Source organism: Dasypus novemcinctus, chromosome 8 (assembly GCF_030445035.2).
Source record: "Dasypus novemcinctus isolate mDasNov1 chromosome 8, mDasNov1.1.hap2, whole genome shotgun sequence".
NCBI classification, from domain to species: Eukaryota; Metazoa; Chordata; class Mammalia; order Cingulata; family Dasypodidae; genus Dasypus; species Dasypus novemcinctus.
Genome location: NC_080680.1, coordinates 31,734,659 through 31,755,388, shown reverse-complemented (window position 1 = coordinate 31,755,388; position 20,730 = coordinate 31,734,659). Strand labels below are relative to the sequence as shown.

Below are 20,730 nucleotides of genomic sequence, written 5' to 3'. Positions count from 1 at the left end.
TTTGCATCTGGATTTCTAATTTGTTTCAGTACCGTTTATTGAAAGCACTTTCCTTTATCCATTAAATTAACCATATATGTGTGGGTTTGTTTTATTTTCCAAAGACCTGTATATCTATTCTTTCACCAATACCATAATGTCTTATTTACTATAGTTTCATGGTAAGTCTTGAAATCAGGTAGGGTAAGTCCTCTAACTTCTAGTTTTCCTAAAATTGTTTTCTCTAGTTCCTTTGCTTTCTCATAAAAGTTGTAGAATCAGGTTGCCAATTTCTACAAAAATTTCTGCCACAGTTTTGCTAGGGATTATGTTGTATAACAGATTTAGGAACCCTTGAATTGAACAATATTGAGTCTTCCAATCCATGAACATAGTTTAATCTCTCCATTTATTTAGATTTTTAAAATTTCTTTCATAGTGTTTTACAGTTTTAAGCATACATATGCTGCATATTTTGTTAGATTTATACCTGTTTTTCTTTTTTCAGATGTAATTATAAATAGTACTTTTTAAAAAATATTCAATTTCCAGTCATTGTCAATATATAGAAATACAATTCATTTTGTATATTGATCCCTTATCCTGAGTCTTTGCTAACCTCACTTATTGTTTTTAGTAGCTTTTTATAAATAGGGGATTTTCTGCATAATAATTGTCATCCAGAAATAGAAACCATTAATTTTTTCCTTTCCTCTCTCTATGACTTTTTTTAATAAATTTTTTTATTTTTATTTTTTAAGGAAACTTAGATTACATAAATGTTACACAAAATATAGGGGATTCCCATATGCCCTGCTCCTTAGCCCTCCCACATTTTCCCACATCGACAACATCCTACATTAGCCACAGTGGATGAACACATCTTGGTGCATTGCCACAAAGTGATGATTATAGTTTACATTGTAGTTTACACTCTTTCCTGCACAATTTTTGCAAGTTATTATAAGATATACAGTGGCCTATATTTGCCATTCAGAGTAATTCCCAAGTCCTGAAAATGCCCCCAAATTACACTTACTTTTCCCTCTCCTTCCCCTCAGAACCTCCAGTGGCCACTGTCTCCACATCCATAATAAAAGTTCTTCGATTGCTAAAATCACAGTAGGTCTACAGTAGAACAGCTGTAAGTCTACTCTAGTCCATTGGCTTTTCCCCAATCCTGAGGATTCTCTGATGGTGATGCCTACTCCACCTCTAATTGAGAGGGAGCTTCTCTATGACTTTTATTTCTTTTCTTGCCTTATTACATAGTTAGGAATTCCAGTATGATATATAGTAGGAGTGTGAGAGTACACGTCCTTTCTTTGTTTCTGATCTTAAGGGGAAAATATTTAGTCTTTCCTTATTAAGTATGATATTCTGGGTGGGGGAGATTTCTTTTTAAGTTTCAAGTGGAGAAGAGTTCTTTCTGTTCCTAGTTGGCTAAGAGTTTTGTGTCCTGAATAGATGTTGAAGTTCTGTAATGCTTTTCCTGCATTATTGAAATGATCATGTTTTTTTTTTTCTTTTTTCCTGTAATCTGATTAAAGGGTGAATAATAAATAGTGAATGCTGTTTGAACTGGCCTTGTATTCCTAATGTAAACCTCACTTGCACACATGATGTTTTATCCTATTTTGTATGATTTTAATCTTTTTAAGTTTATTGATACTTGTTCTCTAATGTAACATAGGGTTTAGCCAAGAGATTGTGGCATTTGCACTTGAAAAGAATGTGTATTCTGCTCTTTAGTGGTGTGTTCAGTATATTTCTCTTAGGTCTAGTTGGTTGATAGTGCTATTTAATTCCTCAATTTCCTATTGATCTTCTGTCTCCATATTCTATTCTTTATTGAAGGTGGAGTATAGAAATCTTCAACTATTGTAAAACGATTTCTCCTTTCAATACTATCAATGTTTGATTAATATATTCTGGGGTTCTATTTATAATTGTTACAGCTTTCTTGATGAATTTACTCTTTCATCAATATGCAATGGCTTTTTTGTTTTCTTGTAACAATTTTTTGATGTAAACCATATTATTTCTGGTCCCCAGCTCTTTTCTTGTTACCATTTGCCTGGGATATCTTTTTCTGTCCTTTCATTTTTAGTCTGTTGTGTCTTTGGATATAAATTCAGTCTTCTGTAGCCAACAAATTGTTGAATCATATTTTTATTCTGCCAGTCTTTCTCTTTTGATTGGATAAGTTTAGTCTATTTACATTTAAAATGATTACAGATAAGGAAGGACTTTCTTCTTCTGGTTTTATTGTTTGTTTTCTTGTGTGTTATCCCTTCCTCCTCTACCATTTCCTCTCTTACTGCCTTCTTTTGATTTTATTGTGTTTTTTTTTTCCTTGTGTCCAGTTTTGATTCCCTTCTCATGCTGTTTCTGTATATTTTTAGTTTTTTTTTAGTGGTTTCCATGGGGATTACAATTAACATCTTATAACATCTTATATTTGTAAGGAAGTATTATAATGAACTAGTTTGAGTTGGTTCCATCTAAACTTCAATAATATGCAAAAACTGTGCTCCTATACAATTCTGTTCCCTTTTATCTTCTTGTTTTCAGAGATTACATTTTTATACATTGTGTGTCCCTTAGCCTTTATTCACTATTATTATTTTGTCTTTTAAATCATGTAGGAAATAAAATCAGGTACAAACTAAAAATAAAATAACACTTGCTCTTATATTGATCTGTATAAGTTACTTTACGAGAGTTCATTATTTTCCTATGGTTTTGAGTTATTGTCCAGCATTCTTTCATTTTGAACTTGTATACTTACTCCTTAGTATTTTATAGGGCAAGTCTCCTGGTAAAGGGCTTTCTTTGCTTCTATTTATCTGGGAATATCTTTATTTCTCTTCTGTTTTTGAAGGATATTTTTTCAGATATAGAATTCTTGGTTGACAGTAATTTCCTTGAAGCACTTTAAATCTATCATCCCACTATCTTTTGGCCTCCATGGTTTGTCATGAGGAATTGGCTATTAATCTTATTGAAGTTCTCAGGTACATAATATCACTTTTCTCTTGCTGCTTTCATCAGTCTTTCTTTCTTTTGACTATTTAATTGTAATGTGTCTCAATATGGGCCATACTTGCTTGTTTCTTTGCATACATTACCACAATAACTTATCTGGAGAAAGGAAGTAGGAAAGAAAACTACAGCCTAGTATATTTCAGGAAAATGGATGCAAAAATCTTTAAACATGTATTAAAACTGAATAATACATACCAATAATATTTAAGAAGTATAATTCACTAATGCCAAATGGAGTTTAACCAGGAATACAAGGTTGGTTTACAAATCAATGTTATTAACCACATTAATAGAGTAAAAGAAAAACTATGTGATCATCTTGCCAAAAGTGCAAACAGCTTTTGTCAAAATCCAAGAAACACCCATGATTAAAACTTTCAAAAGACCTAGAATAGGAGGAATTACCTCAATCTGGAAATGGGCATCTAGGAAAAATGTACAGGTAATATCATACTTAACAGCAAAAGACTGAATGCTTTCCTCCTAAGATTGGGAACAGTACAAGGATGATTTCTCTCCTTTTATTCAACTTTATTCTAAATTTCCAGGCCCTGCAGTAAGGCAGTTTTAAAAAGGGAAAAGAGGGAAGCAGACTTGGCCCAACGGATAGGGCGTCAGCCTACCACATGAGAGGTCTGCCCCCTTGACCCGTGTGGAGCTGGCCCATGGGCAGTGCTGATGTGCGCAAGGAGTGCCCTGCCACACAGGGGTGTCCCCCCGCATAGCGGAGCCCCACACACAAGGAGTACGTCCCATAAGGAGAGCCGCCCAGTGCGAAAGAAAGTGCAACCTGCCCAAGAATGGCGCCGCACACACGGAGACCTGACACAACAAAAAAAAACAGATTCCCGGTGCTTCTGATAAGGATAGAAGTGGTCACAGAAGAACACACAGTGAATGGACAGAGAGAGCAGACAACTGGGCGGGGGGCAGGGGGAGAGAAATAAATAAAAAATAAATCTTTAAAAATTAAAAAAAAAAAAAGGAAAAAGAAAAGCAATTGGAAATAAAGAAGTAAAAGTATCTATTTGCAGATGACATAATCATTTATGTAGAAAGTCCTCAGAAGTGTACAAAAATACTCTTGTGATTGGTGAATTTAGTAAACTTACAGGGTATAATATTGATATAAAAATCATTTTATCTAAAAATGAAATGAAGAAAAACATATTCATAATAGCATCAAGAAGGATAAAATACTTAGGAAAAAATTTGACAAAGAGTACAGCCTGTACTAAAAACTAAAATATTCCTTTGATAAATTAAATAAGACCTAATTGAATAGTGTGATAAACATACTGAAGAATGGGAAGAATCAATTTATTAAGATGTCAGCTATCTTCAAATTATTATTTAGATTTCTCACAATCCTAAATAAAATAACAGCAGACATTTCATGTGAAAAACATCAAGCTTATTATGAAATGTACATGGAAATACAGAGAACAGATAATAGTCAAAACAATTTTGGATAAGTGTAAATTTGGAGGATTTCTACTATTTGCTTTCAAAACTTCGTATAAAGTTACTGTAGTCAATACTGTGTGATATTTGCATAAAAATTGATATATAGAACAATAGAACAACAGAGTCCAGAAATAGATCCAAACATAAATGGTTAGTTGATTTTTGACATTTTTGACAAAGGTGCCGTGATGGCTAGGTTCATATGTCAACTTGTCCAGGTAATGGTGCCAAATTATTTGGTTAACCAAGTGCTGGTCTAATTGTTACTGTGAGAACATCTTGTGGACTTAAATCATTGGTAAGTTAATTGCATCTATAGCTCCTCACATCTATCATCATCTGATAAGATTGCCTTTAGCAATGAGCAATGTCTCATTCAATCAGTTGGAGGCTTTAAAAGGAGAAGTGATGATTTCAACTGTCAAAGAGAGAATTTTCATTTCTACTTCAGCTAACCAGCCAGTTTTTCTTGGGGGAATTAATCGAAACCTTCATCAGAGAACCCTGCTTGCAGCCTGCCCTGTGGAATTCAGATTTGTGTATTATCCCCACAGTTGCATGAGAAAATTTTATAAAATCTTATGATATTTACAGATCTCTGCTGTTGGTTCTGTTTCCATAGAGAACCCTGATAAATCCAGGTGCCAAGGTAGTGAAGTGAGGGAATGATGATCTTTTCAACAAATATGCAAAATAACTGGGTTTTCATGTGGAGAAAAAATGAATCTCAACTCTTACCTCCTACCAAACAGAGAAATTCACTTGAAATGTAACATAGACCTAAATATAAATGTTTAAACTATAAAGCATTTAGAAGAAAAGACATAAGAGAACATTTTTGATTCCTTGGAGTAGGCAAGGAGATCTGAGGATGCACAAAACACAAACCATAGACAAAACCAGGATAAGTTGGACTTCATCAAAGTTTAAATTTTCACCTCTTTGAAAGGCAATGTTGGGAAGCAGATTTGGCCCAGTGGATAGGGTATCTGCCTACCACATGGGAGGTCTAAGGTTCATACCCCAGGCCTCCTGACCCGTGTGATGAGCTGGCCCACGTGTGGTGCTGATGCGCGCAAGCAGTGCTGTGCCACGTAGGGGTGTCCCCCATGCAAGGAGTACACCCTGTAAGGATAGCCACCCAGCGCAAAGAAAGTGCAGCCTGCCCAGGAATGGTGCCGCTCACATGGAGAGCTGACGCATCAAGATGACGCAACAAAAAGACAGATTCCGGGTGCCACTGACAAGAATACAAGTGGATACAGAAGAACACACAGCGAATGGACAGAGAGCAGACAACTGGGTTGGGGGGAGAAGGGGAGAGAAATAAATAAAAAATAAATCTTAAAAAAAAAAAAAGGCAGTGTTAAAAAAAAAGTAAAAGCAAACTGTATACTGGAGATAAATATTTTCAACATACGTATCTGACAAAAGACTTGAAAAAACCAACAGTCCAATAAGAAATGGGAAACATGCACATGAAAAGATGTTCAACTTTATTACTCATCAGGGAAATGCAAAGCAAAACTCCGCTACATATTTCTTAGAATGACCAAATATAAAAAGAATGATATTATCATATAAAGATGTTGATATGCTAGGATTTGGAGCTCTCATATATTGTCGGTGGTACTGTAAAACCATAACCACTTTGGAATATAGTTTATCAGTTACTTATAAAGTTAAACATACATTTATGATTTGACTTAGGAATTCCATGCTCAGTTTTTACCCAAGAGAAATGAGAACATGTGCTCTTTAAAAGAATTGAAAAAAACTTCAAAGCAGTATTATGCATAATAATAAATCTGAAAGCAATCCATTTGTTCATCAGATGGTGAATGGATTAAAAAAAATAGTAGTATGGCCATACAAAAAAAATAAAAAATAACTATATGTGTTTTTAGAGGAAGTAAATATTGATACATGCAGCAACATGACTGTGTGATGATTAGGGGGAACTTTCCACAAAAATACTTCCGGGTATGTTAGAGAATGGAAACAAGGAAATTGTTAACTTGGTTCTCTAAAAGACTAATGAAACCTGTGTTTTGAAACCTAACAAATACATTATAAGAGAGGAAAATAGTAAGCCAATTTGTTTTATGTACAAAAATTTCAAAACATTAACAATTGAAATGCAGACATAATAGTGGTTACTTTTCTCAGGGGTACCCAGTGATTAGGTGGATGATGAGGGAGGCTTCTGAGTTGCTTGTAATATTCTATATCCTGATTGAGGTTGTGGGTCTACAGGTGTGTGTGGCTTTTGAAAATGGATTGAACTTTATATTTAGGGTTTATTTACTCTTGTGTAGGAGGCTGTATTTCAGTAAAAATATTACCACCCTCCACTCCACAAAATGAACAGGATTTCAGGGAAGGTTAGACATAAACACACACAAATAAACTTAAAATAATTAGGAATTTGTGAGACTCAAAATGAGTGTGAAATTGCCAGTGAGTTTGGCAGCATTTAAAATAATTGAAAACAGTAAGCATTAGTGAGGATATACAGCCAAACACACTCTTATTTACTGCTGATGTTAGTATAATGTGTTACATCCACTTGTTTGGTAGTACTTAGTACAAGTGAACATAGGGAAGCAGATGTGGCTCAGTCGATTGTGCGCCCATGGAGAGCTGATAGCCTGTGCCCGCAGAAAGCTGGCAAAGCAAGATGGTACAACAAAGGGAGACAAGCAGACACAGAAGAACATGCAGCTAATGGATGCAGAGAGCAGATAGCAAGCAAGCGGTGGTGGGGGGGGGGGGTATAAAAAAAAAGTGAACATAAGCTATTCCTCTCTTTGATATATACAGCATAGTAGCTGTTGCACATGAGCAATGGAAGCATGTTTAAGGATGGTTGTAGAGGTTATAAACCCTCTGGGAAAAATACCCATATTCTTTGACAATGTTGTGGATCAATAACTAGTGGTATATTCATCAACATAATATCATATAGCAATAAAAAGGAATAAACTATCAGAATAAATACATTGTAAGGATACATTGTTTTGTGAAAGAAGAAAGTACCAGGAAAATGTTTGCAATATTCTCTTTTTCTCTAATTCTGAAACAGGTAGAAATAATAATACATTATTTAGAGAATCACTCATGGAAGGTTAAAAAAAAACACTAAGTAAGGGTACAGAAGGTGGTCAGGAAGAGTAAGTATGATGCTTCTAAGCCAGGTTATGATAATGTTTTTATTTCTTGGCCTGGGTGGTAGATACAGGGTGTCTTTTTATTATTTTGAAATTACGTTGTGGGAAGTGGATATGGCTCAGGTGACTGGGTTCCCACCTACCACATGGGAGGTCACTGGTCTGGATCCCGGTGCCTTGTAAAAAAGACAGCAAGCTGGCACCTCCCTCCTACATCAGAGTTCCCAGGTGCCTCCTGGTGCCTCCTAAAGAAACAAGACGAGCAGACACAGCAAATGAAAAAAACAGTGGGGTGGGGAGAAATAAAGTAAATCTGAAAAACAAAGAAAAAAAACTATGTCGTATATTTTAAGTTTGTCATATTTCCCAGAAAGGTAAAACTGTAAATTTACTGAAATATCTTTTAAAAAATTAAAAAGGAAACCACAGATTCCCCAATCCTAAAGGACTTAAACATTGGGTCTTGTGGCTGTTTCTCAAGGGTGCCCTGGAAGTGGTATCCTTATTTATTAAGATGTTGAGTTAAAATGTATCTGAAATCTTTTTATACTCAAAGATTGTCATCAAGGAAATTATTTTAACAATTTTACAGTTTATAAATGGCATTTAATTTCTGAAACCCACTTTAAAGTGCATATTTTATAATTGTCTAATTCAGATCTGTCTACTCAGTTAATTCGGATTGAGTGGTTTCATATTGTCTGCTTTTGTTGAAATTGTCTTAGAACTTTTAAATAAAAGTCTTTTTGCTAATTGATAGTGAATTACTTTTCTTTCAGATTCAGTCATCCACTTCTTTTGGAACATCACAGGTTTCACAGAAAATGTTTCCTCTCTTGGAACGTCCGTCCATTACTGACGATGGTAAAATGAAGCTGCTTAAGAAAATTTTCCTTATTACATGTATATTATAAAAATAATTGTCATTTTGAGGCATATTTTATTCAAATGGCCATATAAGAAATTCCTGGCAATAGCAGATATTTGCAGATTTTCATAACCTTATTATTAAAATTCCTTTAAAACAAAATTTGGATATTCCTTAAGTTGATTTTAACTTGAATTTTTTTTTAACTTAGTAAATTAATCATCATTATCCTGCTCTGAGCTTAGAGAACTCATGAAACTGTGTAGAGGTCTAATGTATAGTGTGTTGTGATTTATTTGAATAATTTTGCTGTAGAAAATGTTTTTTGTTTGGTTTCTTAACTTTTTGAATAAACTTTTATAAAGGAAAAATTTAGTTCTTAATACCTACATTTATTTATCGAAACTTGTAAATTTGTGAATATATAATATCTGCTCTTTATTGGCCATATTGGAAAGAAAAATAAATGTATTTTTCTATCTTTTTAAGACTTCAAAAATTGCTAAATGTTAGAACACAGAAATTGCCATGTTGATCCTCGATTTTCTAGAGGATGTTTTTCCTGTGTGTGTGGTAGCTGGTGAAGGGGAGGGAGATGTTATTTGTGAGGTTACCTACTCTTACCTTCTGCCTTAGATTAGTAGAGGTATGTTTCTGATCATTTTAGTTTTCTTCAGTCATCTTTCTTTATGGCATTAGTAAGGGTTGAATGCTTTTTGCTTTTTGTTTTTTGTTTTTGAAATGTACAAGATTTTACTCTCAACACCTAGAAATTTATTATCATATACTTACAGAAAAAAATGAAATAGCACATGATCTCAGTTTGTTTCAGACTTCAGGACTTGCTCTCTGTTTGCAGAGTTTACAACTAAATCCTGTTACACTATACAGGAATTTTTTTTGAGGAACCAGGGACTGGGAACTGAACCCTGAACTGCGTATGTGGGAAACTGGCCCTCAACCACTGAGCCACATCGGCTTCCCTGAGTTGGTTTTTTCATTTGTTTTGCTTGTTGTTTGTTTTTAATTTTTCAGGAGGCACTGGGAACTGAATCCAGGACCTTCCACGTGGGAAGTGGGCACTCAACCCTTTAGCCGCATCCATTCCCCAGTGCTAGATTTAATTGTAAACTAAATTACTATACATACATTATCATGTTCCTTTGAGTATTCATGACAAATATATTTATTCATCGATATTGTTACTAGGTGTAAAATTTCTTAATCAGTTTTTAAATAGAATAATGATTTTTAAAGGTGATGTTCATTAAGCTAAAGATTACATTTTGTAATTTTCCATGCATTTTTTGGTCAACAAGCGTATTATTTGTTCAAAGGAATCTATACTCTATTTAATTTTCATTTTTAAAAATAGACCCTTAATGTTTTAATGTTCATCTCTATTTCAGAAAAATTATAAAAATGTTATAATAAATTGATCATTTCGATTATTGACTTAATGTTCTATGAACTTTAGACTCAGAGGAGGAATTTTTTGATGCACCATGTAGTCCTTTGGAGGAACCTCTTCAATGTCCAACTAGAGTTAGACACAGAAAGTTTCAAAAGGAGGATTGTTCCAAAAATATGACTGAGTATAAAATAAGATTTGAATTACCAGAGGTATGTATGATGGCAGAATTAATGTGGCTTATTTAAATAGTTTGTCATTTTTCCTCTTACAACTTATTTGTGTCTCATTGCTGATAGGCACGATTGTTTTCACCCTGTTTGAGCTAAATCCAGAATTTGCTGCTCTTTTTTCCTCTCTCTGTTTTTTACTTCCTTAACTTCCTCAGTCAAGAATTAGGTATTTACATGAGAATTGTAGGTATTTAATACATATTTATTGAAAATGATTATATAATGTGTCTGTTATATGTGTCTGTATGTAAGACCTCTCCTAAATATTAAATACATATTATATGCATTCACATCATATGTATACCTTGTATATCCTTATAAAATCACCAGCCACATAAAAAATGTTCTTTTTTATGTAGTGGTATTTTCTTTTTTCTTTCTTTTCCAGGTTTTGATTCAGTTTTATCACCTTGTTGGAGATTGTGAATTACCTGTGGTAGAATTTGATGTTTTAGGATTAGGGACAGAAATTGAGCTTAGAACATTTGATGTGAAAGCAAAAGCCTTTTTGAAAGAGTTCTGCTTAAAATGCCCTGAATACTTGGGTAAGAATCTATACTTTTAAAAATAAGTATAAATTAATTTAATTGTTTGAGCACCTACTGGAGACAAGGCTTTGTATCAGTGCATTTGCTAAAACATTCTCAGAGCAAGATTACGTTATGAATTAATCTTTAACTCTTATTTTATAGTTGGGTATCCAGAGGGGTAGACCAGAGAGCAAATAAAGATAATTTTTTTTTCATTAGGGAAATTAAATATTCATGGTTCAATATTAAATATACCCAAGTGAATACTAGAACACGGAATTAGATTTTATTGCTGCTGTCACAATTTACCACAAACTAGTGTTTTAAAACAGTACCATTTATTATTTTATAGTCTTTAGGTCACAAGTTTAGTATTAAAATTAAGATGTCAGTAGTGTTACATTCTGTTTTGGAGGCTCTAGGAGAGAATCCATTTCCTTGCTCATTTGAATATTGGCAGAAGTCAATTCCATGTAGTTTACATTTCCATTTCCTTGCTGATTATTAGGGGAAGGCCTCTTACTTCCTAGAGGTCTTTTTCTGATTCTTGCACATAGTTTCCTACATCTCAGAATCAGCAACAGGGTGTCCAGTCCTTCTTATCTTGCTATTTCTCTGACCCCCTCTTCTGCCTTTCTTTTCTACTCTTAAGAACTCCTTTGATTAGATTGGATCCCATTCCTGAGATAATCCAGGATAATCTCCCCATTTCAAGGTCCCTAACCTTAACTACATCTGCAAAGTACTGTTTGCCATATAAGGTACCTATTCTCAGGTTTTGGGGGATTAGAGCATGGACATTTTTAAGTGGTTATTTTTCTGCCTATGACAAACACTGTATGTCTCTGAATCAAAATGAATATATGATATAATCTTAAGAAAATATTTATTTAGAGTTAGGCACTGAGGAGGACACTGTTTATATTTCTTCTTTTGCTCTTTTGGGTTTTTCCTTGAAAGTTCTGAATGATAGAGGGAATTGTTAAGGTGGCTAACTAATAGTTTGAAAAAACTCCTTTGCAGCATAATATTATATATGATGTAGAAGTGATATTAAAATTTTTTAGAGGGAAACGGACTTGGCCCAGTGGTTAGGGCGTCCGTCTACCACATGGGAGGTCCGCGGTTCAAACCCTGGGCCTCCTTGACCCGTGTGGAGCTGGCCCATGTGCAGCGCTGATGCGTGCAAGGAGTGCCGCGCCACGCAGGGGTGTCCCCCGCGTAGGGGAGCCCCACGCGCAAGGAGTGCGCCCCATAAGGAGAGCTGCCCAGCGCAAAAGAAAGTGCAGCCTGCCCAGGAATGGCACCGCCCACACTTCCCGTGCCGCTGACGACAACAGAAGTGGACAAAGAAACAAGACGCAGCAAACAGACACAGAGAACAGACAACCGGGGGAGGGGGGGAATTAAATAAATAAATAAATCTTTAAAAAAAAAATTTTTTTTTAGAAAAATTAAAGGTTGTAGTGCTTAATCTTTCTTTTTGAGACAAAAGGACTGTAATTCTTATGTATACATAAAAGGTATTTATTTTTGGCTGTCCTAAATTCCAGTGTACCTTTGAATGACTTACTAATGTTTATAGTTTATTCATTTTTAATAGAAGCTATCATATAAAATATTTTAGATCCACTTAGGAAGTTCTCTCCCAGCAGTTGAAATATTGAAAATAAGGGAGTTATAGAACTAAGCTAAAAGTGAAAATTTAAATATTAATTTACCTATGGGGAATTAAGAAAGGTAAAGAGTATTCCTATAAACATCTCTGGGATTTAAGTAGGCCATCCTTTCTGGGAACCCATTCTCAGGCAAGGAAGTCAGTTTAGTGTCATGAAAACTTTCTTTCTATACTTTGGAGCCCTGGATCAAATCTGATCTCTGTACTTAAGGATGCATATTAAGTAATGTGGCCTGAAGTTTAGTCTGTGGATATTAGTTATGCATTTTGGATCCATATTCTATACTTGTGCTGAGACCTTGAGTGTGGTAAATTATATTTATGGTTGTCTGTGCCAAGGAAACTATCATACATTGTTATACTTTTTATAGCAATAAAAAATTTGTGATAATAGGAAAAAAATAGTGAAATAACTTTCAGTTTCCCGTAGATATCCAGAGATACTAGATCAGTTTTAAATTTTTTGTTTTGTTTATTTGTTCTCCCAGTTGTAAAGGTTAGGAAAACCCTTGCTCACAGAATACAGGATATACAATTATCATAGCATCTATTTCTCTAATGTACTTGCTTCTGTGTTTTCAGAGGGAGTGGGAATAGTACAATTTCTTGCACAAAGTAAATGATTAGTAAGTAGTTGTTGAGTGAATGAATGTGTGAAAAAAGTGGAATCTTCTTAGGAATTGATGGTTCTTAAGGGTCTAGTACTTGCAGCAGAAGGCTGGGATATGTGCGAAAACTTTTTACATTTGGAGGATTCTGGAATTTATTGCATTTTTTTCTCAAGGAAAGTGCAATTAGTATGTAGTCTTTTCTTCCAGAATCTAGAAATTAACTTTTTGCTGTCATAAGTAATTTAGTGATAATAATTTTAAAGGCTTTACACAAAATACTGTTCCTCAGCAGTTCCCGTTTATTTTCTTAGATTGTGAACAGAACTAGTATACAATCTCTGAAGACTGATTATGTGTTCATAGGCTTTATTGTAATCTAAACTAGTATACAGAAAAACTTAATTTCTCATCACATACCTGATCTATCTTCTCAACAACTGACTTTCCAGGGACTTCCTAGCTATTTCTGTGCCTCAGGGCTAGAATTCTCTTCATAGCCTTTCTTTGTTCCTAGTAGTAGCCATTCTGATTTTTCTTTTATTCCTACTTTTCCTTTACCCCTGCCTGGCGATAGTGGGGTTTGAAACTTTAGATTTGTGGCAGATGATAAATGAAAGAAATTGCTAGTAGTAGGTAGAATTTTAGAGTTTAAAATAAGAGGGACCTGACTTGGGTAAGATAGAATACAAGACTCAAAGCAGACATAGGAAAGCCTTCTTTCTCCACTCTATATTCATTTATATTGCTTACATTTATTTTCAATTAGTTTTCCTATGAAAGGATATCTTTAATATTTAATTTTAGATAAAAACAAGAAGCCAGTTTATATAATTACAACACTTGATAACACAATGGAAGATCTGCTAACACTGGAATATGTGAAGGTAAGCAGTTCCAGTTACTTTTGTTTGATGTTCTAAGTACGCTACTGAAATAGTATAATCAAGTTCTGTAAATTTAGTAATATTCTGCATTGCTTTCAATTGCTTAATCTTCATTCAAATGTGATCTCTGTAGCTCCTAAAACTTTTAAGTGTTTTTTATCACCCTCAATTAAATAGTTGTGATTTTTAAATACTTCATATAGCAAAATAATAAGAATCTTATGTTGTAAGTAGGAATGACCTACTGTTTGCTTTTTTTCTCTATCACGATATTAAAAAGAAAATTTTTTTTTAGTCTTAATGGACTTTATTATGATATGTGCTGTGAGATGGGACTTTCACTTGGTTTCCTTCCCTTGTCTAAAGTTACTTAATTTTCCTAGTCAGTGACTCCATTCCTTTCCTATTGGTATAAGATATCCATTTCATCACATAATAAGTTTTTTTATGTACATTGGTCTATTTCTATTTATTCCTTTTTTCCATCAGGACAATTATTTCTATTTCAATTTATTTCTTGTTTCCACTAGGTCAATTATTATTGTGTAACAATTTATTAATAGTAATTACAGTTTTATATAATTAATATTAATTATTGTAATTTAATAATTACATTTAAGGCTATTTTCCTACCTGGTATTGATATAGATAAGCACTTTTGGCTTTTTGTTGTTTTGTTTGCATTAAGTAGCTTTTAGATTCCAAAAGAGCTATACATCTAACGAAAACATGGGTATTTGAATACTTCGTATATGATTTTTGTCATAAATTTTTGCATTTTATAGGACAAATTAGGAAGGACCTTACAGATTTGTTGGTGACTGATTGTTCTCTATGCTTATAATATTTAGCATTTTCACTCTTGATAATAAGAATGAAAATATGTAACATTTATTCAATGCTTGCTTTGTGCCAGAGGGCCCCATATTTACCAAATTTATTTTGTTCTGGTGAAGCCATTTTGCTTTTTTAGGTAATTTTGTATGTGTGCGTGTGTATGTATATATATATATGAACAACTGAAAAATTATGTGAAGGTGTACTAGGACCATTATGTAGTTGTATATACATATGTATTCCTAAAATATCCTAACATATGTTTTCTCTTTGGATAGGCTGAAAGGAATGCATCGAACTTAAAAAGTGCCTATAACAATGTTGTACAACTGGTTAAGGTATGAGTGGAAAATAATGTTTTTGTTTGATGTTGTATCTCTCTTTCGAAGTTGATGTGTTACGAGAATTATTTCCTAGCTAGGATTGTAAGATCCTTGAGGATAAAAATGGAATATTATGCAGTATATCTTTTATATTACAATGCCTATTATCTTATGCAAAGCAGGCAAGCAAATATTTACTGACCTATTACTAAAATTATCTTTTTGTTCTTTAGGTGAATTTTTCCTCTTTGGATATTCATTTACATACTGAAGCACTTCTGAATACAATGAATTATTTTAATAATATCCTTCCACCGTCGGAGGAAAAATTAACCCCAGTTTATGTTGCAGAGAATGAAGACAAAAGTGATATCATTAAAAAAAAATGTATGTTTTGTTAATTAAACTTCACATTTTTTTACCAAGTAGATTAATAAATTTAGGCTCTAGCATTCTTATTGATGTACAATATTGTCTTCAGAATTCTAGTTCCTAGATTAAGATCTAGAAGGAGGGAAGCTGATGTGGCTCATCCAATAGAGCTTCTGCCTACCATATAGGAGGTCTAGGGTTCAATACATAGGGCCTCCTGGCCTTTGTGGCGAGCTGGCCCACGTGGAGTGCTGCTGTGTGCAAGGAGTGTTGCCCCACACAGGGGTGCCCCCTGTGCAAGGAGTGCAGCCCTTCACAGGAGTGCAGCCCACCCAGGAGTAGTGCTGCCCACATGGAGAGCTGATGCAACAAGGTGACGTAACAAAAAAGAGACACAGAAGAGACAATATGAGATGCAGTGAACTAGGGAACTGAGGTGGAGCAAGAGAATGATTGCCTCTCTCCAACTCTGGAAGGTTCCAGGATGGGTTTCTGGAGCCTCCTAATGAGAATACAACAAACACAGAACACACAGTGAATGGACACAGAGAGCAGACAAGGGGGGGGGGGGCCGGTGTGGCGGGGGGGGAATAAGAAAAAAAAAAAGATCTAGAAGGATTCCTTGTATACCAGTTTAATTTTAGAAAATAATGGTAAAAGAGACTGATTACTTCTAAAGAAAATGTGGTTTTTATCATAGAATTGGTTTTAGTTGAGTATTCTGCTGTAGAATAATTTGATTTAGATTAAAATTCATGCATTTAACATTATTTTAGAGGAGAAAAAGTCACTAACAAAAGGTTGAGTTACATCAGTGTACTTTTTTCCCTGAATACTTTTTAAAAAAAAATTTCTCTCCCCTTCCCCGCCCCGCCCAGTTTTCTGCTCTCTGTGTCCATTTGCTGTGTGTTCTTCTGTGACCGCTTCTATCCTTATCAGTGGCACCAGGAATCTGTGTTTTCTTTTTGTTGCATCATCTTTGTTGTTTCAGCTCTCTGTGTGTGCGGCGCCATTCTTGGGCAGGCTGCACTTTCTTTTTGCGCTGGGTGGCTCTCCTTATGGGGCGCACTCCTTGCATGTGGGGCTCCCCTACGCAGGGGACACCTCTGTGTGGCAGTGCACTCCTTGCGTGCATCAGCACTGTGCATGGGCCAGGTCCACACAGGTCAAGGAGGCCCGGGGTTTGAACCACGGACCTCCCATGTGGTAGGTGGACACCCTGTCCATTGGGCCAAGTCCGCTTCCCCTGAATACTTTTTAAGCAGTGAAAAGTTGCAGTTTTCATAATATATATATCACCTAGTAATCATTAAATCTGAAGATTTATGATCTTGCAGTTTTAATTTTTTAGTTTCAAATGTTTAGACTTCTCTAGGAAGACTGCTTGTCTTTTTTTAGTTGATTTTGTTTGCCTTTGTTTCATTAGATTTGTTTGTCTTTTAGGTAGGGAATATCTCACTTGCTTTCAATTCAGTTGAAAATCAGGTTTTTCTCTAGTATTGCCATTTTTTTTGTTGTGATATTTCATTTACTTTATAAATATAGTGAGGTTACTACTAAAACTTTTCCTTGTGTTTTACACTATGATATTTTTTGTAGCTTCTAAACTATCCAGGAATGAAGATATTATCACCTTGCAGATTTTAGCAGAATTATCATGTTTACGGATCTTTATTCAAGATTCGAAACGTGAAATTTCTGAAATTAAGATTGAAGGTAATTAAATTCAGAAAAACATTAATTCACAACTATTAAATGAAAGAAAAGGCACCTAATCATCCTTTTCTTCCCATAGGACTTGATTCTGAGGTGATTATGAGGCCATCAGCAATGGAAATAAATGCAAAACTAAGGAATATAATTGTTTTGGATTCTGATGTAATGGCTATGTACAAAAAGGTATGAGTTCCTTTTTATTAATTAATAGTATATCATTAAATGTGTTTATCCTTTAAGACTGGTTGTAGGTATAAGTTACGTGGAAAGTTGTATGATTTTGGCAATTTTGACTTATTGGAAAATACATGGACTCTGGAGTCAGACATAATTGCATTCCTATTTCCCCTCTGCTCCTTACTAGTTGTGTGACCATTAGCAAGTTACCTAATACTTATTTCTTCAACTGTGAAATGAGGATTACATTATCTCATAAATGAGATAAATAATGCTTTTGGAACATAGTTGGAGCAGGGGAGGAATTAATGCATTTTCACTTTGTTACTTTTCTTCAACAACTGTGAATTTTGTAATATGAAATATGAAAATATTTCAACATTGGAGGATTTCAAGTCAGATTGAAGAAATTAGTGTTTTTTGTTTGTTTTTTTAGTTTATTTTCATGGCTACTTACTGTTACAGCTGTTATAATATTGTGAGTTCTTTGAACTGGATGGCTAGTGGGTGAAAATCTACTGTGAACAAGGCAGAAAGGGTCCTAGCCTAGATACTGCTGTGAAGTTGGACAGGTAATTTTTGAACAATGAGGCATCTAGTTAAAATATTTAAGGGAGTGAAGAGATTATCAAATACTGGTATCACAATAAGCTGAGAGCATTGGTGGGGGCAAGATGGTGTCTGAGTGAGTGCACCTCATAATCTCTCCTGCAAAGAAGCAGCTGAGTAGGCTTGGAGTCCTGCTGGACCAGGCTGTTTCAGGTGTTTTCAGGGCAGGAGGTGTCTGTACGTTGATTTGGTGGGACAGTGACAGAGGAGATTCTTGCAAGAGGTAGAATTTTTGGGTCTCTTTCATGGAGGTTGGGGTTGTGGAACAGACCCTTCCCCCTGGGGCCGGCGGCTTGGCAGCGGCAATTTCTAAAGGCTTTGCTGCGCTGGGGAGTTCCCAAGCCCTGAGTGGGCTGTTTCGGGGGCTTGCAGGGTGGGAGGTGTCTGGAAGTCGATTTGGTGAGACAGTGACAGAGGAGATTCTTGTGAGAGGTGGAATTTTGGGTTTCTGACTCGGAGGTCAGAGGTTCTGGATAGAGCTCCTTGTCCTAGGGCTGGCAGCCGGGCCGCAGCGATCCCTGGGATCTTTGTCATGTGGGGAGTTGCCAAACCCTGAGCAGGCTGTTTCGGGGGCTTGCAGGGCAGGAAGTGTCTGGATGTCGATTTGGTGAGACAGTGACAGAAGAGATTCTTGCAAGAGGTGGAACTTTCAGTTTCTGAGACAGAGGTCAGAAGTTCTAGGCTGAACCCTTCCCTCTAGGGCTGGCAGCCCGTCCGCGGCAGTCCCTGAACTCTTGTAGTGCAGCGGCGCACCCAGCAGGCTGTTTCGGGGGCTTGCAGGGCAGGAGGTATCTGGATGTCGATTTGGTGAGACAGTGACAGAAGAGATTCTTGTGAGAAGTGGAATTTTGGGTTTCTGACATGGAGGTCAGAGGTTGCGGGCGGGACCCCTTCCCCTAGGGCTGTCGCCCAGCTGCGGGGATCACTGAAGGCTGTGTTGCGCTGTGGTGCTCCCAGGCCCCCTGTTAACTGGATGCATGGTTCCCAGGTCTGTGTCCCCTAAACCCTGGTGGCCCACACTCCAGAGATCACTCACCTTGAGTCTGCAATATCACAGACTTCCCATCCCTGAATCCACCGCACCCTGAGGCCACCTGAGGTCTTTGATTACCCTAGCCCTCAGCTTTTGTGTTTTTCCTTTTTATTTTTTCTTTTTGTCTTGTTTGCTAATATTGCACTGTCTCCTGGTCTTTTCTCCCATTTTATCCCTCAAGGTCCTTTTTCATTTATTTAGTTTTTTTTCTCCTTATCTTTTTCTTGCTTGTTTCCCTCCCTTTTCTTTGCCCACCCCCTTTTTTTCTTCTCTTTTTTTTTTTCTTTTCTCTCTTTCTCTTCTTCTTTTATTATAATAGGTGCTGCAGGGAGCGCTTCACATTTGCTGTGTTTCCTCATCCTCCATTTCCTCTTTTCTGTGTGAATTGATTTTGGCCACCTACACTATCCCCTTTCCCCCACATCTTGCTATCCTATATTATCTACTGTTTCTCTTACATACCACCTCCCTTTTTTTGGCCCCCAAATTGTCTGACTTTTAATTTCTAATACAGCGGCACGGGAAGTGTGGGCGGCGCCATTCCTGGGCAGGCTGCTCTTTCTTTTCACGATGGGCGGCTCTCCTCACGGGCACACTCCTTGCGCGTGGGGCTGCCCCACGCGGGGGACACCCTTGCGTGGCACGGCACTCCTTGCGCGCATCAGCACTGCGCATGGCCAGCTCCACACGGGTCAAGGAGGCCCGGGGTTTGAACCGCGGACCTCCCATATGGTAGACGGACGCCCTAACCACTGGGCCAAAGTCCGTTTCCCGAAAATGCTGGCTTTTTAATTCATACTATATTCCTTCCCATATTCAGTTGACTATCTCATTATAGGTACTCTACTTACTGGTAAAACTCTACACAACTTACATGAGTCTAATATTCATTCTCCCAGATCTCACATTGTTGCTCTGTTAACATTTATTACCAATACTACTTTCCACATTTTCTTTTCTTACTCATTTTGCTTTCCCTGGCCCTAATATTTTCCTTCAAAGTGAACTTAGCCAGCAACAAGAAAATAGAGTAAGAAGAACAAAGTGACAAAGAGAAGACATAACATTTACACAAGAACAACAACTAATTAATCCATAAGACTAGACAAAGAAGCTAAGGAACTGATTAAACCTGTCAAGATAAATTGATGACCAGACAACAACGAAAAACTACAAACCAAACCAATAATCAGGAAAACATGGCTGAATCCAATGAACAAACTAAAAACCAGGAAGGGGAGCAGAACATCGGACAAGTAATTAAAGATCTCAAAACATATATTAGAGACCAACTTAATGAAGTAAAGGAAGAGATTAACAATATGAAGAAAACACTTGGAGAGGAAATTGCAGAAATAGCAAAAAGATAACAGATATGATGGAGATGAACACCACAGTTCAAGAAATCAAAAATACACTCTCAGCAAATAGCAGCAGATTAGAAGAAGCAGAGGAGAGAATTAGTGACGTGGAAGACAGTACATCTGAAATAAAACAGATAGTAGAACTGATCGATAGAAAGATAGAAAAAATCCAGCTAGGACTTAGGGACCTGAATGACAATGCAAAACGCACAAACATACGTATTATAGGCATCCCAGAAGGAGAAGAGAAGGGAAAGGGTACAGAAGGGATGTTGGAGGAAATAATGGCTGAAAACTTCCCAAATTTATTGAGAGAGATGGATGTACATGTCCAGGAAGTACAATGCACCCCAAACACCCTAAATCCCAACAGGCCCACCCCAAGACATATACTTGTCAAATTATCCAATGCTCAAGACA

The 20,730-nt window shown here is 36.1% G+C and overlaps 1 protein-coding gene across 6 annotated transcripts in view; it reads left to right on the top strand.

Moving 5' to 3' along the window:
- Window positions 1–20,730, top strand: part of VPS13A (vacuolar protein sorting 13 homolog A) — a 293,093-nt gene that overhangs the window by 90,748 nt on the left and 181,615 nt on the right. For all 6 annotated transcript variants that reach the window (XR_011649379.1, XR_009186770.2, XR_009186769.2 and 3 more), the window contains exons 24-31: window positions 8,444–8,528; window positions 10,010–10,155; window positions 10,565–10,721; window positions 13,800–13,879; window positions 14,995–15,054; window positions 15,273–15,426; window positions 17,011–17,127; window positions 17,207–17,310. Coding sequence is in view for 3 of the 6 variants with exons in the window: in XM_058301627.1 (XP_058157610.1) it covers window positions 8,444–8,528; window positions 10,010–10,155; window positions 10,565–10,721; window positions 13,800–13,879; window positions 14,995–15,054; window positions 15,273–15,426; window positions 17,011–17,127; window positions 17,207–17,310 (903 nt within the window). In the remaining 3 variants the exon portion in view is untranslated. The remainder of the gene's footprint in view (window positions 1–8,443; window positions 8,529–10,009; window positions 10,156–10,564; window positions 10,722–13,799; window positions 13,880–14,994; window positions 15,055–15,272; window positions 15,427–17,010; window positions 17,128–17,206; window positions 17,311–20,730) is intronic.